General features: G+C 45.4%; 1 protein-coding gene across 10 annotated transcripts in view; it reads right to left on the reverse strand.

Moving 5' to 3' along the window:
- The window catches only part of Ddc (dopa decarboxylase), a 90,527-nt gene that overhangs the window by 16,962 nt on the left and 52,503 nt on the right, over nt 1-21,062 (reverse strand). For 6 of the 10 annotated variants that reach the window (NM_012545.4, NM_001270853.1, NM_001270852.1 and 3 more), the window contains 4 exons: nt 19,135-19,201; nt 11,628-11,722; nt 7,974-8,041; nt 1,236-1,312 (listed from right to left, as the gene is read on the reverse strand). In NM_012545.4, coding sequence (NP_036677.1) covers nt 1,236-1,312; nt 7,974-8,041; nt 11,628-11,722; nt 19,135-19,201 — 307 coding nt within the window. Of the gene's footprint in view, nt 1-1,235; nt 1,313-3,970; nt 4,031-7,973; nt 8,042-11,627; nt 11,723-19,134; nt 19,202-21,062 lie in introns of all 10 variants that reach the window. The other 4 variants (XM_063272858.1, XM_063272860.1, XM_063272861.1 and 1 more) reach the window with 1 other exon arrangement.

Consider the following 21,062-nt stretch of genomic DNA (forward strand, 5'->3'; position numbering starts at 1 on the left):
AAGGGAAGGAAGGAAGGTAGGAAAAAGAAGAGGAGGAGGAGGAGGAGGAGGAGGAGGAGGAGGAGGAGGAGGAGGAGGAGAAGGAGGAGGAGGAAGAGGAGGAGGAAGAGGAGGAGGGGGGGGGGAAGAGGAGGGGAGGACGGGTCAGAGAAGGAGGAGGAGGAGGAAGAGGAGGTCTGCTGTGGTGCTAATGGAAGATGCTTTGGATCCGTAAGAGGTAGGGTCTATTAGGATGGTCTTAGGTCCCTGAAGATGTGTATTAAAAATTGATTATGAGAGCCCACCCGTTCTTCTTTTCCCCTTCTCTCCCCTCTCTGACTTACGAAATGTCATAATGTGATTACTTGTTTTGCTACATGTTTCCACCACGGTGTGCTTCTTCCAACAAAGGCTCACATCTCCGGGGCAGCCCCATCTTTACTTGAGCTTCTAGAGCCACGAGTTAATCGCCCCAGGCATCCCACTGCAGTAACGGGTGGGCTAGGCAGACTGGCTGACTTATACCGTCACCACGGCTCAAACACCTCATTGTGTCTGCTTTCTGCCATGGTCTCTGGGAAGCACATGGCTTAATTAGAGGCCACCCCAGTTACTGTGGGCTTCCTGCTATGGCTTCTGAAAGGAGTCTGTGTGCCCCACCCCCCCTCCTCCCCACACACACTACTTCTCTCTCACTGCCTACTTGTCCTCTTCCTAGGCAGTCTGTGCAGACACTGAGCCTCCTTAACTCTCAGGTAATCAGCACCAGGCATGGAACACAGATCTCCCACTAAATGCAGAAGTGTGCATTGAGCCAGCAGCCCTACCTAGGTTTTCTTCATATTTTCTCTTCATTTCCTTTCTCTACTCAGGTTGGTTTTTTTTTTTTTAATGGTATTGATGAATGTAGTAGAAATACTTTTTTAGGAAAGACTCCATCGGCACAGACGCTATTCTAAGAGCTTTCTGTCTTGGAAGACATGCGTGTACACGTACAGGGGGCTGATGGCTGCCGTCCTCCTGTCCTTACTCCCACATGTCACTCGGGCTCTTGATGCTTGGGGGGAAGGGAGGAGCCTTTGCTTGAGAAATGCAACCACCGCCCCCAGCTCAGCACAGTGTAGACGTTTCGAGAGTAAACCAGGAGAGCACTGAGCCCCTCTGATCCTGAGGAAGGTGCTGTGGGTTCCACGGCATTCCAGTGCAGCCCTGAAGAAACCCCTAATCACACTGCACCCTCAGGCAGGTCTGCTCACCTGAGTCCTGGTGACTGTGCCTCAGATAAACAGGGTCCATATTAAAGGCTTCGGTTAGGTCAGTTCTCTTCTTCACCCTGATTGGAGAGAACAAAAGATAAGGTTTGCAAACCCTATCGGGAATAGAGATATAACTAAAGAGACCCTTTGGCTATCGGACTTTTAAGAACACCAATTGGAATTTCCCCAGGAATGTCAAGCTGGAAAAAGAAAAGGCTAGAAGGCAGGGCCAGCCAGAGGGTAACTTGTCTCCCAGAAACAGGTTTCAGCCAGTTCCAAGGACTTGTCAGACCACTTTTGTAGGGGACAGTGGAGCCAGGGCAATGATGGGCAAGACCACACATTGACCAGGACTGCTTACTTATGCATATCCCTTGCTCTTTATTTAAACCTGATTTCCATGTCAGGACCCAGAAACTGTGGGTAGAACACTGGGCCTCTTTGTCTCTCTTTTCGATGTGGCTGCACTGAGGAAACTTTTCACTGTTGTTGTTATCATTAGTCTGTCTTTTAATTGGCCTATCGAGGGTAGGTGGGCAAGCCTCGCCTATTAAAGCTGCCAGGGCCCAGACTCCGATCTTAAAAACTCAGAGTACACACCTTGCTGGGCAGATAGCCCCATCCTGGGCTGTGTACTGTGCTGGCTTCTGTTGCTTCGCATTTCGTATTTAGGACTGCATTTGTCTTAGTACTTGCTTTTGATTTCCAACCATCGGTACTGTTTCAGTGTGGCCTTCTGTGGGTTGATTTTAGCCATCTGTTTCGTTTTTCTGCTACTGGAGATCACATCCAGGGCCTCTTTCTTTTCTGAGTAAGCCCCAGGAGCAGCCCCTCGCCGTGACACTCATTTGTATTTCTGATCAGTGATGGGGCCAGCTACTTGTTCCTAACAGGCTTTGTATCGGACATTTTGTCCAAGTGGCACGCACGCACTCACATTAAATAAATGAGTGAATAAATAAATAAATAAAGTTATTTTTAAAAATATTCAAACTTGGGTTGGAGAGATGGCTCGGTGATTAAAATTACTGATTGCTCTTCCAGAGGTTCTGAGTTCAAATCCCAGCAACTGCATGGTGGCTCGAAACCATTTATAATGGGATCTGATGCCTTCTTCTGGTGTGTCTGAAGACAGCTACAGTGTACTTATAATAAATAAATGAATAAATCCTTTAAAAAATATATTCAAACATAGGGCCAGGAATAGTTTTACCCAGCTGGAGTATTTTACCCTAATGCCTTTTCTAAATCTGTTGTTATAACTCTGCTTCTTTCTTTCTCTCTCTCTCTCTCTCTCTCTCTCTCTCTCTCTCTCTCTCTCTCTTTCTTTCCACAGAATACAGTTTGTTCAGGGCATGGGGAGGGGAGTTGAGGGGGTAGTAGAGACAGAAAAAGGCAGACAGAGGAACAGAGACTGGCCATGAACACGTGGCGAGAGACGGGGGGAGGGGAACAGGGAGAGAGGGGAAGAGGGCAAGAGGATAACTCTGTTTCTTCAACATGATGAACGACATTTTCTAGCATTCTAACACACACACATACACACACACACACACACACACACACACACACACACACACACACGTGAAATCCACTCGTGCTGGACCATTAAACTGTTTTGTTAAACAGCACTGGGTTTTGCTGAAGGCAAATCAATCGGGGGCCAAGGACTGCTGTAAAACATACCACACAACAGACATCACACAAGAGATGTATTAACCTAGAATTCAAAACTCTTAAGTTTGCGGGGTTTCTGAGCTCCTCGCCTGGTTTTCTGAAACTAACTAACAACATTTGCAGTTCCCTGTAAACTACATTTGCGATCGGATTGACACCTCCCCGGCTGAAGTTGAATATTTTACAGGCCTGGTGTCTGAGTTTGGGAGCTTTCTATTTACCCTTAAAGCAGGTTTGTTTGTTTTTTTAAAAAATTCGTACGGTTGTTTGTGTAGTTGTGGATTCTTGATCATGTTCTTCTTGCTGTACCTGTACAATCCCAAAGTTTCTGGCAGCCAAACCCTCCCGTCATCGGCTACAACTGACCAGTATGTGCCTTATTTATTTGCTCCCTCATTTGTGGTGCTGGGGAATGAATCCAGAACCTCGAAGGTGCTAGGCGACGAGAGCGAGCGGTCGCTGAGCTACACCCCAGGCCTTCTTTTTATTTTCTCTTATTCCTCTTTCCTGAGATCCTTTATCTGGCCAGACCAATGACTGATATCTGGCTTTGTCAATCCTCTCTGAGGCTCTGATAGAGGAAGGCCATTGAGCTCCGTATGAAGGAGTCCAAATATCAAATGAACAACAGTAAAAGCTGACGGACGGAAGGGTGAACTCATTAAGAAACTATTTACTATGCTATAATAATTGCCGGGTTCAGAAACTTCCATTGTCTTGTCCGTTTTAATATTTGAAGAAGTCAACCGAAGTGTTTATGTTACACTGTTAACTGGTAACACTGTTGCACTGTTAAACTGTTGGCGAAATCTCATTTAACAAAAGAGAGAGGATTCTATTTTAAAGATTACAAAAGACAGAGCAAAGCAAAACAAGACAAACAAAAACACCTCCAAACCAACCAATTTAAAACAAATCAGGGAGCATGTATATATATAAATATGCTCCTTGTTTTGGTTAAATTGTAAAACATACCTGTTAAAATTAACTTGGGACTGTTGACTTGTGTCCTATTTTGCAGGGTCTGCGTGTTGACCATCTCGTGCTTTTGTACTTACCGAGATCTCCTGACTGACTGCCTTGGATTTTGCTTTATTTTGCCAGGGCAGAACACATCACTGCAAGGATATGAGGGCTAGCGAGAGACTTTTTTCAAAAAATTATTATTTTGTAGATATATGTTCAGGGCAGTGCGAAAGACCACTGAAAGCGTTCTCCGATTTCATGATTTCAGTGACTCCCTGCCACTACCTTACAAGGCGCCATCTCCCCCCACCCCCCAGCCCTCTGCAAACACTCCGGAGGGACCCGCCCCCTCCCCAGCCCCCCAGCGTGCCCCTCAGAACCCCTCCGTTAAGGCAGCTGGGCAGAGAAATGCCGGAAGGGGATGTTGTGTCTAGCTAGTGACCTTTTGCCTTTAGGCTGTACTTTCTGGGCTAAAATTCAGGGCCTTTTGTAGTGTTCAGAGAGAAAACACAGTCAATAACTGTTTGAGTGAAAGTTGAAGCAGAATGACTGCCTAATTTCGGCCCCCTCTTCGCCAAAACACAACCCCTTTCTTCAGCTTCTTCTGGGCCCATGATGAATGATCCCCCTCAGTTCCCTGAGCAAATCTCTGTGCCTGGGAGTGTCAGATACGAGCTGCTTCCTGTATCTGCTCTTAAATGGAATGCACAAAGTCCAGGATTCCTTCTTACTCTTTACTCAGCCCGGCACTTTAAGACATCAGTCCACCGGGCCTGATAAGGATCACTCTGAACCCTTTCACAAGAGAAAAATCCCTCCCCCTTCTGCCCCCAGCCCTTTCTATCTATCTCTCTATCTGTCTTTTCTGAAGGAATCTTGTTTGTTGCACAAGCTGGTCTCAAACTCCAGGCCTGAAGTAAATCTCTTATCTCAACTTCCTGAGTAGTTGAGACTGGAGGTGCATACCACCACGAATTTCTGGATTAAGCCTTAAGCTCTAGCTTCCTTACCCATAAAACAGGGCAGCAATTCCTGACCTGCAGAGCTATTCAGAGGGAGAGATAAGCTGTGATGTGCTGCAGAAATAACAGGCATTTGCTTAGAAGGTAAAATTCTTAAGCAAAGCCCCCGGCACTGAAGTAAATGTCTGAAATAAGGATGTTTGTTTGTGGCGAGCCCTTTTTCACTTCTCTTAGGGACCAGAGAAAAGTAAAATTCTGTCCACGAGGCGGGAGAAAGAACTCAGTTGCATGCTGGTTCTTGGCGAAAGTCTGTTGTTGTCACCTAGCCTGGCACAGCCCTTCTTCAAAGAAAGCTGTGCTGTGAGCAACTGTGAAGTTTGTGTTTTTCTGGGAGCCTCAAGCTTGACTGAGTAAGCGGCCTAGTAGGACTGTGTGAAACCTGAAGTAGGTGCCCGGCTCAGGGCTCCTCAGCTCTAAACCATCCTGATTATGAGAATAACATTTTGAAAATAAGCATGTTGTGTCTAAAAACACCAATTTTTTAAATTTAGTAGCCTATTTGAAACAAACTCAAAACCATCTTCCAGTGGTTTTTGGAATAACCTGCAACTCTTTTGACCAACTCTGAGGTAGGCATTGTCCGTTTACCTCTGGGCCTTCGCGCGCGCGGGCGCGCGCGCGCGTGCACACACACACACACACACACACACACACACACACTTTCTCACCCCTGCCTGTTCTTTCCCTATTCAGATGTCTGGTCAAATGTCACTTCCCCAAAGAGCCTTTTCCTGACCTCCCTATCATAAATAACCTGTCAGTGAATGAAAGAGCCAATTCATGGCGTCCTGGGCACTTTTCCTCCTCATAGTTTCTCCTCTGTTCATTCCTCAACCAAATCTCTCTCTCCATCTTTCCCCCTCCCAAGCCTTTCCCCGACAGCTTCCCAATCACAGACCCTGAAGCCGCCATCACCTACACTTAATGTTCTGTCGCTTACTATTTTATCTAGTTTCTTATGCTTGCATCTGTCATTATTTTATTTCCTGGCGCTCCACAGCTAAGACCACTAGAGTATAAAATATTTTTTTTTTTGCTTTAAGTTCATACTACTCAGACTCAAATGAACTATGTATTTTCTTTAGCCGCTATCTGAATGTTGAATCCGAATCCTAAAGTAATCAGAAGTCAGGGACTTCGAGGTTTATTAGGTCATAGTGGTGCAGCCTTAGTTAACAGAATTACTGAATACTTTTTATAAAAGATGCTAAACGACTCCCTCACCCCGTCCACTGGCTGTCAACACAATAAGAAGGAATTGTGTACAAGAAAATGAACTCTTACATACCAAATCTACCAGGGCCTTATTCTTAGATTTTCAATATCTAAGATTGTGAGAAAATAAATTGGTTATCTACCGAGCCTGTGGTGTTTTGTTAGAGCAAGTCAAATCAACTAACACTCCAGAGGCCCAAAGACACTAGAGTCTGACCTGCAGCAGTATTTGTAGGTGGCAGAGCCTTTCAGAGAGGAGGCCTAGTTGGAAATCTTCTGGTGTCAAGCAGTGCTCTTGAAAGTGATAATAGGAACCCAGGTCTTTCCTTTTTGGTGTCTTAGCTGGGTGCAGAGCAAATGGTTTCTCTATCCTGTGTCTCCTCCGTGTTACGAGGACTCAACATACACCACAGGTAATGGCATCTAATGACTCTAAGTTTCTGAAACTGTAAACCCCGATGCTTTTCTTCTTTTTAAGTGGATTCTCTTCAGTGTTTTGTTATAGTGACAGAAAGCAGGGTAGTGCAGACTGGTGGCAGTTCTCACATTCAGGCCTGGCCAGTGTGAGCACAATCCTCACACCCCACCAGGGGGCAGGAAATGGCTAAAGTCTCAGTGTTGCTCTCTGACTTCCACAAACACTACACGGGTTTGTATGCCTGTACATACACACATCACACCACACACACACACCACACCACATACCACATACACACACACACACACACACACACACACACCACACACCACATACCACACCACACACACACACCATACCACATACACACACACCCCACATGCCACACACACACACACCACACCACACCACATACACACACACCACATACACACACCCATGCCACACTCACATACACCACACAGCACACATATATACACAGACCGCAAATTAATAAATAAAATTCATAAAATGTTATTACAATTTTAGGTGAAAAGAATGTGACAGAAAAGAATTTGATTTGGTATCAGTTAAAGGATTGCAAATACTGTACTAAAACAAAATACATTGATTATTGGTAAAGTAAGGGATGTGAGTACATTTGCCTGAATTGAGTGACAGCTGTGCCCCTTCCTGTTTTAAAGTAAAATATCATCCATTTAATTATATTATACACTGAGCGATTTTGCAAAATAAGCGTACTGAAGACATTAAACTTACACACTAACAAAATTCAAGCAAAAGCTTCCCCCTGGTCACGTGAGTAATTAATCAATTTCTTACCCTGATTTTTTTTTTTTATTTAAGAAACAAGTTTCGTTTGTCCCTGCATCCGTCCCAGACGTTATGTATTAAGGTGTCATTATGTGGCACACTAGCACTTGATTTTAAAACCTATTTTTCTTACGTGGTACGGCCAAAGTGATGACCGCACTGTTTCTAAGAATTTTCGGAGAATTTTAAAGGCATGGAGCTTTACTCTCAGTAGGTGTTTAGAGTGTTTAAGCCAGAGTTAGACCAAGAGACTGATGATAAATCTAAGAATAAGTACACAGAAGCAACAGAATTAAATGTAAGAACTGAAATTTCCCAGGATTTGTCGTCTGCTCAGGAGAGATAAGTCAAATGCCAGGTCGCCTGTCCCCACCTGCTCGTCCCTCAAGCTAATCTCTCGCAACAATACACTCGAGATAAAAGTTTACAGGCTGAGGGAGATGGAGCAAGAATTCCAGCAGCGGCTCTGAAATGGAGGCAAACGGCGGCCTGAGAGATCATTAGTGCCTTCCCTCCGGTCTCACGCGGGCCCTGGCTGTGCTCTGGCAGGTAGGCCTCCCTCTCTGGCACTACAGAGACCAGAGCCACACCACAGGTGACCAGTGTGTGAACAACAGAGAAACTTACCACATGGCAGAGCAGTCAAAATTCACCAAAAGCCACTTGTGGGGATTAAAGTTAAAGGAATCTGCAAACTGTAGAGACGTAAGAAAACGACAAAACAGAACGATTCAGTCAGGGCTCTTTGGGGAAGAAAGCAAGACCTTGTGTATTCTGAGAACGCACATTTTAGGTTCCAGGCTCTAAGATCACACGAGATTTTCCCCCGTACAAGAGTTCAAAGCACTGGAAATCCAGAATATTCAACTTATAAGAACCATGTCTAGAATATCAGTGTTGGGCCTACAAATAATTTACGTACATCATCCCTTCAGCTTCCTGAACTATCAAATTTCTCGGGATATACAGGAAAAAGAAAAAAATCTCATAACTAAGGTGATTAGAAATCCGCCCCCCCCCCGGCCTTTTTTTTTTTTTTTTTTTTTTAATTTAACTGAAGTTTCTTTGGCCAGCATGACACAAGGTCACAACACTTTCCATGTACCTAAGGGTTTTTTTTCCTCCTCGATTTTAAAGTTGAGGTCTAAGTTCAGTGAACTGACAGTTGCGAGAGTGTCTTGGCACACAGGGTCACAGACAACAACTGCAGCTTTGCTGACCAGGCTTTCAAGGAGAAAATAGATTTCAACTGCGAACAACAGCCGCAAGGCTCCTGGGTCTCAGCTGTGCACGCACAAATCCAAGAGCTCCACAAAGGCTGCTTTCTGCCTTTTTCCAAATGGCAGGCCTCGGGTTCTGGTGTTACTGACGGGAGGCAAACAGGTCCATCTGAGTGTCAGAGCTTAATTTAGATAGGAGCAAGGCTCGGTCTAGTCCGGTTTCCTAAAGGAACATTTTTTTTCAAACTTCTCGAGGCTTTGCGGTTGCTCCTCTTTATTTAAGTCCAGGGACCCTCACTAAGGAGGTAGCAAAGCCCTAAGGGGGGCCCGATTGGTGTCAGTGATAGACGTTGGGGGCCGGCCGAAACAAGCTTCCATATGGACCCAAGCTGGAGGTGCCGACTCATTTCCTCCCAGGTTTCAGAAAAAGTAATTTTGAGAAGGAGACAGGAAATTACAGCAAGTTTCATTTGTTGATAAAAGGAAACAAAAGGTTAAAGAAGAGCATTGTTTGCTGGGGGATTTTATTAGTTCCCTCCACTGGGGCTGATCTGTTTAAACTTCTTTCATTACGGTACAGTGATATTTTCCTCCCGCTGACAGAGAGGACGGCCCTTATCTGCAAGGGTCGGGCCACAGCAGGATATTGCGGGCCGCTTATCTGACCACGGAGCAGCCGAGCCCTCCCTCAGCCAAGGCAAGGAGAGAGCGGTACCACTAATGGAGGGAAAAATTGCAGCGAGTCCTTGTCCCTGTGAGTGCTGTGAATGGTGTCTGCTGTTGATAGGATCTGGCTGCGGTGCCCATCGCCCTGGTGGTCTGACAGTCCGGCACCCCTCTGTGAAAGGTGAAACTTTGGAGTTGTCAGTTCAGGGCCCTAAGAAGAGCACTGGTGGATCGGGAAACCTGAAACCGGATACCTGAACTCAGGAGCTTCCAGCACAGGCCTGACCACAGGAAAGGCACAGGAGAAACCTACCCTTCTTCCCTCCACGATGCTGAAGGGCACATGGGTTGCCTGCCTGTCCTTTATCTGAAATTCTTCTCTATATTTAAAAGTATTTACACAGACGGGGCGAAGTAGATCAGCCACAGGACCCAAACCTAAACATGAAATATGAGTGTTCCAAGACACTCTACTAAGTGTTTTCTAAATCTTTGGTTACGAGATAAAGCTTCGTGGGATGGAATTTTACCATTTTGGCATATCAGGCCTTAGGAAGTTCCAGAGTTTGGAGCACTTTGGATGTTGGAGTTTGGATTAGAAATGTCACACGCCATCAATCACCCCCTAGATCCAAACATCCACAAAACTAGTAAGGGATTTGGCATCACAATCATAGGATCAGAACTTTACGTGTGTTAACACAAACCCCAGTACTTAGTGATTTTGACCCCTTTCTACCCCCTCAGATGGATTCAAGTTTAGCGCGTATGAAATGTTCAGTAAGGGAATACTGACTGCATAAGAAAGAGAGTGATGTAGTGCACATAGAAACCAGAATGGCTCATCGGCAAGAAGGGGGATTATTCTCTTCAAAGACGGGACAATTTGTATTCCATACCTTTGACAGTCACCTTTTTTCTGTTATTACAGTCTTGGGAGAATTCAAAACAGTAATTAGAAAATTGATCGGCAAGTCTGACACGCAAGCAGGAAGAGGTTTAGGGGGAGTCTCTCTAAGCCCCGGTGACAACTAATGAGAGCATCTAATGCGTGCTCAGTTTCCTACGCCCCACGCTCTTCTTAAACCCTTTAAGTGTGATTAACGCAGCCACTCCTTGGGCTGACCGCACAAAGGAACCATCCCTGGTAAATCTACTTTACGATATAATGGAAGATGATCTGCCCAAGGGCACCTAGAGATTCCAGTCTGGAAGGGTGAAGCCCGCATGGTGATCTGACTTCCATGACAAGGTGAAGTCTCAGGAAACCTCTTCTTCTAAGAAGAAAGCAATTCTTTTCTGGCTAAAGTACTGACTCCTCTAATTTAGCATCTCCCCACTTGTACACGCTTCTACAGGAGGCCTCTTGGGGTTCTTCAATGCTTTAGTCTGCTAGTTGGCAGGTGGAAAATCTCCCTATCCTATGGACAGCCCAAGTAGAATTCTGCCCAAGTCTGGAAAGATGGACAGCAGGGCCCATCTGAGCTCAGTCTGTTAAGTCCACACTGGTTTATGCTCTGTATCTCTGGGGAGAATAGAGTCCTGGCTAACTGTTTTGATCGTTACTTCTCAAGAAAGAGTTTCATTTGGGATGACAGGATGTATTTTGCAATATTCAGAAGAGTCCATGGGACATTTAAAATGCCTCAGTGACTTTCTATGGGATCCTGGCCACTGCGACTGACCGTTTTACTCAGGTACATGGGAAGAACGTGAACAACTCGTTGAGCCGGATTGCAGGGGATTGTAGGTTGACGTTTTAAATTATTGTTTGACTGGAATGCACAGCAATTTTATTTTACTCATAAATATTTTTCCACAGCTTTATACGTGCAAGTCTAACGTATGATACATAGCTCTGCCCAGGATTTGTAGCAACTGGAAAATAGCTGTCTACCTCAGGAGGGCCTCAAAAGTCAGGCTGCATGACTGGAATGCCCTCAGCCCCAGTCCTGAGGTACTGTATTCATTAAGTTAGTTTTCATTTTTTTTTAAATTATGTGTATGGGGGTGGCACAGTCTATGTATGTGTACAGAGCACAGGGGTGCACAGGCCAGAGGCATCCAGTCTCCTCCAGCTGCAGTTATCGGAGTAGATTCTAGAAATCAAACTCAGATCCTCTGTAAGAACAGTGCCCACATTGATTCCCTGATTAATTTCCCCAGCTCCCCGAGGGCATTTAATTTCTAATAACCATTGCAATTGGCTAGGAAGTAGTTTGTGGAAATAAACCAGTAAGAGTTGGGGGTATCTGACTCTTACAAAAGGAGATCTCACCGATGACCCTGCAGCAGCAGTGTTGCTCAGTGGTAGACTCCTTGCCAGGTACATAGGAGGCCAGCAGGCTTGATTCCCAGTGGAAAAACAAAAGACCTCACTGAACAGCTTACTCACCTCCACGCCATTCAGAAGATACCGGAACTCAGGACAGATAAAGGCACTGCCTGCGTATGCAGCATCAATGTGCAGCCATACACCCTCCTGGTTGCCTAGCATCAGAAGCAAACGGTGAGTTCTCCCCTGGACACACCCCCACCCTGTGTGTCTAGCATACATACTACTTACATATACATATTAATACTGCTACATACATACTACATACACACTACTTACATATACATATTAATACTACTACATACATACTACTTACATATATATTTTAATACTGCTACATGCATACTACATGCATACTACATACCTACTACTTACAAATACATATTAATACTACTATATACATACTACTTACATATACTTATTAATACTGCTACATACATACTATATACATACTACTTACATATACACATTAATATTATTACATACTACATACATACTACTTATACATATTATACTACTACATACATACTACTTATATACATTTTAATACTACATACATACTACTCACATATACATATTAATAGTACTTGAGGAACAATAGCTGGGTCTCCAAAAGGCCAGCTTTAAAATTTAGGGCAGAGGTACTAGCAGCTGGCTAACACAGCTGCCCAAAGAATGCTTAGAAAGTGGAGGAAACACAAACAGCCACTCAGCATAGTGCCGAGGCCAGCACAGCCCCCCTACTGTGCTTGCCCATAGTCTCTTCTGGTTCCCATCTTCCACATTCCACACACCTTGAGTGCACCCCCCCCCACTGTATTTGCTAACCCCTTCTCAAGCCCTCCTTTCAGAAACAGCCTTATGGAAAGTAGGACACATGACCCCTACTCTGATGGTCTTGGTGGTCCATTTGGCCAGGTTTGGAATCACTCAGAAAGGCAAAGCTCTTGGCATGTCTATGAGGACATTTCCAGGGAGAGTTAACAGAGCATGGCAGACCCACACTGAAATCGGGTGGCGCCTTCCAAAGCAGTAGGTCGCATACAAAGAGGTCACCTTCCTGCCTCAGATGCTAACTCCTTATCAGCTGCATTTATTGCTGGTGCTGTTTTCTGTTAGCATCTCACTCCAGCTTTGTCAGCCTTCCACGACCGACTCAGCACCAGAAACTTTTCAGTGATCTCCAGGTTTCAGCAGTAGACTGGCCCTCTGGAGCATCCCCTTCTTAAGACTGAGCAGCAACTAAGTTGCTTGTGTCTCTACATAGAGGCAGCCATCGCAGATAATCGAATGCATCCCAATTTTATGACATATATGTGTATAGATGTGTGTATATGATAGACATGCATACATTTGATTGATTCCGTTCCTCTGGAGAACCCTACGATACACTAGTATCGTCCTACCTCCTCCATGTCTACCACAGACTTAGGTAATTTAATCTGAAACTACCCTTGGCACCTGCCATAAATGACTGAGGTTTCCTAATTGAATTTTCCCGCTTTTCCTCTTGCTGTGGTAAAAATACCTTCACAAAAGCAACTTAAAGGAGAGTGGGTTTACTTGGCTCGAGGTTCAAGATGGCTCTGACAACGGGAGCTTAAAGCAGGCCGTCCTGTTCAATCTCTGACCAAGAACCAGAAAATGGCAACTATTTGCCCTCAGCTAGCTCTCTGCTTTTTAATGAAGTGCAAGACACTAATGCAGAGAATTGTGTTACCACTTTTAGGGTGGGATTTCCACCTCAATTAACTTAATCCAGATAATCCTCTAAAGGTCTGGCCAGCAGCTAATCTAATCTAAATTGGGGTACTGGTGTGCCTGGTGTGTCTCCTACAAGAGTCCAGACCCTATCAAGTTGACAATCATCACAGACCTTCTCTCCCACCACACAGAAGAGCCTTAAAGATAGAGTGCTCACATCCTTTGAGGATGAGAAAGCCTCCTCCACAGGCATATGTGTGCCCTTAGTCACGTAGCCTGAGTTCTGTTCTGAAGGTGAGGGTGGTTGGCAACTACAGCTTCGAGTATACATTAGATAATACTCGCAATTGGCCCATTCTATCGCTTAGAAGTCAGTGAAAAATTATTAATTTTAAAGAAGGGTGTAGTTGCACACACCCTTAATCCTAGCACTCAGAAGGCAGAGGCAGCTGGATCTCCATGAGTTAGAGGCCAGCTTTGTCTAAAAAGCAAATTCTAGGACAGCCAGGGCTGTGCTGTGTCTCAAAAAAAAAAATTAAATTTCATGCGTTATATAGCAATATATAAATTAAAATAAATACTCCAAGTCAGGAGGAGAACTCTTAAGATTTAGGTAGTAAACTCACAGGTTTCCGGTAGTTCCTGAAATTTACAAAACTTTATAAAATGCGGACCCCACCCCACCCAGCCTACCAAAGTTATATTAATAATAATGGCCACTAGGGAAAGGAGACCCATCAGAAGAGCTGTCTACAAGTTATGCTGGGAACCCCAGGGTGCAGCTTCTGTGAGATACCAGCCAAGCTGGGTTTGGCTTTTCGGTGATGGAGTTACCCTTGAGTAACTCATGTTCCTTTGAGCGACTTCTCAGCCAAACACCTGTAAATAACCCCAATACAGTCAATACATCACTAAGTCGGATGTTTGTGGAATTTGGGTCTTTAATTAGTTTCTTGTCTGAGGTGAGCAATGCTTCTTTGTGTCTTATCTAGGAAAAACACACCAGGAGAAACAGCTCAAGCACTAAATATAGTCACGAGGTAGTTAAGATACGAAGGTTGAGGGGCTGGGGATTTAGCTCAGTGGTAGAGCGCTTACCTAGGAAGCGCAAGGCCCGGAGTTCGGTCCCCAGCTCCGAAAAAAAAAGAACCAAAAAAAAAAAAAAAAAAAAAAAAAAAGATACGAAGGTTGAGGCTACAGAGAGGATAGCAGGCAGCCATCTCTGCACAGGTGAAGAACCTGCCGTCCTTGTGCTCATACAGAGTGACGGATTTACCCCTGATTTTCCATACATGATGGCTGGCCATTAATGTGTGTGCGCCATGAGAAAAAAAAAAGAGCCCTTGTGAATTCTGCTGATAAAAGATGAAAGTGCTTTGATTGAGTTATTCTTCAAACTAAGACTCTTGGTAATCAAGGTCGTGTAAATAAAAACTTGTGGATACCGCTATGCCAGGACACCGTCAAAAACTAAGGTTCAAGAAGAAACCCAGGCCTTCTGAAGCAAGGGTGAAGGCGTCAGTCTCACCAAGTGCTCAGAGGCCCCCCCCCCCCCCCCCCCGGTCGGGTGCAGCAAGAGACACAGCCTTAGGATAACACAAGACTTTCCCCAAGGAGCAACAGGATCGTGATGGATGGCCATCACAGCCCTTACTCAGATTAACCGCGAGGCTGCCAGAACTTTATACCCCTTTGTAAGTCAAGACGTGCTGTAATTTGAATGTCTATTAAATCCTAGCCTCCAGGGTAAGAGGCATTGCCTTTCGGAAGCGAGCAGATCATCATGGTGGGATTCTGAGACACCAGACAAACTGCTTGTATCCTCTACCATGTGGTCATACATAGAAAGTGTCACCCATTAGCCGGTTCTCTCCAGGCACCAAATCAACTGGTGCCTTGCTCCTGCCCTTTCACACACAGGAAGTGTAAACAGTGAATTCCTGTTGTTTACAAACCCTGGGGTCTGTGGTGTTGCACGGAACAACCCAAATGGACTAAAACAAGATAATGTCATATTTTCCATGGGTGCTGCTTGGGTCCCACATAGACCTCTATTTATAGAATTTGCTTTTTTGGCTGAGGTCCTCTAACATACCTCCACAGATGCTATTGCTTATGTTCAGTTCAGTATATCAGATGGAGTGAGCCACAACAAGATGGCGGGTCTTCATGGGTCAACCATAAGCAACCCTCATACCTTAGCATGGGGAAGGTAGGGTCTAGAAGGCCATTTAGGCTTCTCTTTCTCTCACACCTTTCTATTGCTTCTCCCGTATCCTCTACCCTTGAGAGAAGGGCATGCTGAATACGTCAGTAAAGCCTTGGAAAGAAAGCAGGCCATCCAGCTGCACCTCTCAGTGTCTCAGAGCCTGTTTCATAGCACCCAGATGAGAGTTCACTCTGAGTCTCATCAACTAAGTGGGAATAGCTAAGGTTGATTTAGAATGCTTCACCCATAAACCTGGTTGAGTAGGTAGGAAAACAATCTATACTGAGGAATCAAGTTTACTTGCAAAGTCTAACCTCTACTCTGGTTTCTGAGAGATGACCTATAGACCTCTTTTTTGCCTTGGGCTTTGGCCCCAGATAGTCTGATCTATAATTTGTGATAGGGACACTGGACAATTTTGACTTCTGGAGGAGTTGATCTATAAATGTAGTAGTTGGGCTTCCAGAAGGGCCTGAGTAGGACCAAATCCATACAAAAACAAACGGCAAGAGCTTAGGGGACTTTGCCTGCTAGGGAAATGTCATTACTCAGAATACATGGCTATACATTATATATAGCTAGAGTGTTTCATACCCTTGTGACTCCCCAGAGGTTACCAGAAGCTCTGTGTGCTCACACTTCAAGACTGTCCTGTATGTCTCCTTGGCTGATTTTAATCCCTAATCTTCAACCATCCCTGTGAGATAGTTCTCAGTAAGTTTAGAGTCTTTAGTAGTTTATGGGATCTAAAAGAGTTTGAAGAGTCCTCAGGTTGTACCTCGTGTCTAAACAAGGGTAGTCGCAAAGACTGCCTCCTGGAGAGTGTCTTCTTCAACTTGGATCAACCCCAAACTCCAACAAGAAATAACTCACAAATGCTCTTTAGAAGCTTCTCTGTGGGCTTCTCCTGGTCCTAAGGGGAAGGGCAATGGTATTGACAATGCCTTCTGCATCTCACATGATTGGCTGATACTAGCCCCATCATTCAGGTGCTCCAGCACATGGACACATGTAGGAATTATGTGGATGTAGCCCGGGCACGCAACAGCCAGATATAGGGAGTTACAGATTTAGGGAGTCTAGCACATTATCACTGAGGCCACACCACCGTTGGCTCCTGAAGCCACTGCCCTCCTACTGTTGCCACAACCGATCTTCTAAGAGGCCTCCTCAATGGGCAGAAGCCAGGCCAGGCTGACCACAGCATTACAACTCCTTACAGCCCCTCTGGCCCTTGGGATGAAGCTGTGGCAGTCTATAGTATACCATCCTCTCCCTATCCCCCTTCTTCAGTGTCCCCATGTGTGTTCCTAAGGCTGCCACCTATCCATCTGCTATAACTTAACCTCTCCTTAATAAATACCACTCTTCCCACCCCCAGCAAACAAAAGGCATTGTTTTAGAGATGGTGGGCTACAAAGGCACCACCATAATAACGCCCTCAGGTACGAACACTGGCCATGCATGGGCCAGTTAGGCCCATGGGTTAAGTGTTGGCCTGTTAGCATCCACAACCTTGTCCCTAGAGCAATCTCTGGGTTTGAACCCCGAACTGCAAAGCGCCTATCAGGCTCTGCCCACAGCACCCGAACTGCCTGACAGAGGGAGCTGCAGGACAGCAGGGCACAGCACTGTGAGCATTCATGGCAGGGGCCACCTGCTGGCTGTCATCTTCCTGCTCCTGTTGGGAGCCAGATTGAGTTCAGGGATAGCAGCCGTGTAGTCTCTATCTGGCAGAAGACTTCAGTGCTTTAAATCCGATAGCCCTGGGGAATGACATCAGCCGGCTGTTGGCCAGGACATTCAGTCCTTGGCCTGACATCTGAGTCAGAGGACTTCGACTTGCTTGGCTGAGCTTGTGAAGGTCTGCAAGCTAACGAGGCCCACAGTACAGCCATAGCCGAGGATGGCCAGCTAGTTCAGTGTGTTCTCAGCCTGCTGTGTGTGGCTGCCTTTAGCCAGTAATAATCACAGCTGTGCCATAGCTCATAACAGGTGGAGCCAAATCCTAAGTGAATGGCAAGGCTGTGTCCACCCTACTTCTCACGGTGGGTGATTAGCCTCACGGTCCTGGCAGGACAAGCATGTACTACATGCGGTACATGCCTTTCCTACAGCCTATTGTCTGCAAGAACTCCCCTGAGCTACACTGTGAAGGAAATACTGTTTTACTATTATGAGAACCACTTTTCTTTCCAATTTTCAGATAGGGGAAAATGAAGGTCAGGATTTAAGACACGCAGCTGTAAGCTACAGGCTTCTCTGCCACTTAAGGTCATGGCCAGCCCCCACCTCTACCAAGGGAGAAGAACCCATTCCCGAGAAGAGACCACGAGGAAATCAGGGGTTAGGAGAGGTGGGAAACGTGCTTGGCCCACACAAAGTGACAATGAAGCCAAATGCCAAGCAGGTGGCGTGATGTCTGGCGCAAGTCGAAGGACTGAGGTCAGAGTGCTTGCGAGGGACAGCTCCACCCGAGCCTTCACATCCCCGAGGAACAGAGAAGAGCGAGTTTCATGGGCTGAGATATCCTTGGTGCCTCAGAAACGGTTCCAAGGCCTGCTGAGTTCCCGGAGCTCGCATCAAAGGTGAAACTTTAGAAACACAGACATTTATTCATTTTGCAACTAACACGGAATTCTAGTCTCCGTGAGAAAGACAAAATGTCCTGATTGAGGGAGGAAGGAGGCAAGCACGAGGCCAGGAAATTATCTGAAATGGAATAGTCTTTACAGAAGTTTAGCTTGAAGACATTGATTTGCTAAACCAATACTAACAGCTACGTACTGCTTACCGACGGGCACGTCTGAGAAGTGTATCGTTCCGCAAGGCAGGCATCGGGAAAGCACTGTAGAGTTTCACTTATACACACCTCAGAAGTAACACGTGGCATTGTAACTGATGTTTACCCTCACTGAAAATGTCACACAGCACAGCACAATAAGTTATGTCAGTCTGTCTTTCCTTTGTTTCTTTTGAGATAGGGTTTCTCTGTTGTAACTCTGGCTGTCCTGGAACTCACCCTATAGACCAGGCTGACCTCGAACTCAAGAGGTCAGCCTGCTTCTGCCTTTCTTTCTTTCTTTCTTTCTTTCTTTTTTTTTTTTTTTCTTTTTTCTCGGAGCTGGGGACTGAACCCAGGGCCTTTCGGTTGCTAGGCAAGCGCTCTACCACTGAGCCAAATCCCCAACCCCGCTTCTACCTTTCAAGTGCTGGGATTAAAGGTATGCGCCAACATTTTCTGGCTTACAATAATTTCTTTTTTAAGAGAGAGAGAGAGAGAGAGAGAGAGAGAGAGAGAGAGAGAGACTTTAAAACGGGTGTGACTAAAGACTAGATTGCACGCACAGGACCTTCAAGTGGGGGTGGCTGCTCCAAATGTTGAAGATTTTAGTTTCCTTAATATGGCCACCACCATATCCTAAACATTACATTAGCACGAAGTGCTTAGACACTTTCTGCCTTTCACAGTGTATTGGTGTTGTTAAGCTTAGCCATTGTTTAGTTAGCTTGAACTCTGAGTTTGTGGAATTTAAGCCAATTCTGATCGTGATGATTAGAATTATTGATGATAAGCACCCCTCAAAGTGAAAGGTTGGGTAACTTCCCCACTCCATGTCACTTTTCAAAAAGAAAACTGAATGAGATACTTACAGATGGGACCCACTTCTAGGAGATTGTCAAAAGAGCAGCAAGATGTGGTTCCTAGGGTGACAACCACCTAGGAGGTAAAAAACAAACAACCCTTTTATCTCCCATGTTGCTGTTGTTGTAATGCAGCCAGCGGCTATACCAGGTACAGTAATAATGAATATTTACATGGAGACGGAAACCCATGAGTGTGTGCTTAATCTTTTGATTAAAGTACCATAGGGGATAAAGAGAGCAAACCTATGAACAGAAGTCTGAACTGTGGGCTGGGGAGATGGCTCCCTGGGTCAAGAATGCTTTCTGTGAAATCAAAAGGACCTGAGTTCACATCCCCAGCTCCTACATAAAACCTAGGCATGGCCTCACAAGCTTGTAATGGTGGATGCCAGGGTCTTTCTGGTCCACTGGCTTAGCCAAAACAGGGAGGTTTGGGTTCGGTGAGAGGCCCTGCCTAAAAGAGTAATGGAAGGACTGGAAAGATGGCTTAGCAGTTAAGACCATTTACTACTCTTATAGGAGATCCAAGTTTGGTTCCCAGAGCTCACATGGCTGCTCATAAACTGTCAATAACTCCAGTTTCAGGGGATTCCTTCTTACATCTGTGGGTACCAGGCACACACATGGTACACATATACAAATACAAGCAAAGCATTCATACCCATAATGTGTGTGTGTGTGTGTGATTTTTTTAAAAAAATATGGTAAAGAACACAATATAGACACCAATGTCTACCTGTGGCCTCTGCACACACATATGTGGATATGCTATGAACATGCATATGTGGGCATATACCACACACACACACACACACACACACACACACACACACACACACACTGCAGTGCAGCAATCTTCTCCAAGATAAAACTATCCATCTCGGCGGGATGTTCCTTGAGACACAGGAAGTCCTAAGGTGAAGTCAAACATTCCGTCCTGCAGACACGCTCTTTAAGCTCAGGAAGTAAATAACTCAATTGCTTCAGGAAGTCCTTAAAACTGGCCAGATTCTGTAGGCTCCTCCATCCCCAAGCATATACAAATGGAAAGGACTTCGAAGAGAACTCACAGACCAGATGAGCTGCCTGGAAAAGGCTCAGACCAACGGAACTACCTGAAAAGGACCATCCAGCCCGTTGCTTTGCGGATGCTCCAGGATTCCCGCTGTCATTTCAGCTGGGGGAGGCTTTGGTAATACAGTTGCCTTGAGTTGTTTCTGTTCCTGTAACCAACCCCTTACCTAGACTCTTGTAAGTAGCATACTTACTCAACAAAACTCATTACTGGACTTTGATGACCTTCTTGCTTTGATCTGTTATGCATCCCCAATCTGGGGTGGGTAGATACTTGTTTGAGCCTCTTCAGAAATGGTTACACTCATACACACGCCATAAATATACACAACTCTGAGCTCCAGGCTGTGAGGCTAGGAACTACGAGTTTTCCTGGATGATAACCCCCACTTAATCTACAAAAGATATTCAGGGTATGGTGCTTTGGGTAAAAAAGAGGAAATTCAGTCACATGAATAGTTACGCCATATACTACTTTATCAGTTGTATCTGTTGGAGCTAAGAATACAGTTCCCATAGAATAAAGAATGTGGACATCCCCGCCCCCCCCCCGAATTTGGTGGCGGTGATGATGATGTGGGTAACACACCAAGCAAGCACACCAGAGAGGACATGCGCTGAGGCCACCTAGGGTATGTGGAGGTATGAGTAGAGTGGTTCTCAGAGAGCCACAGCTAGGGTCAGTTAAGACACACCAGGACACTCTCCCCAAGATTTGCCTCAGGCCTCAAAAGGTCTCTGAGAAACTTCTCTTGGTGCTGACAATGATGCTAACTGGTGGGCTGAGAAAGAACGGGGTACTGTGGGTCTTGCAATGGGAAATATGGCCTAGAATCCATCTTCTCAGTACCTGTGGTGAT

The sequence above is a fragment of the Rattus norvegicus genome, chromosome 14, assembly GCF_036323735.1.
Source record: "Rattus norvegicus strain BN/NHsdMcwi chromosome 14, GRCr8, whole genome shotgun sequence".
Classification (NCBI taxonomy): Eukaryota; Metazoa; Chordata; class Mammalia; order Rodentia; family Muridae; genus Rattus; species Rattus norvegicus.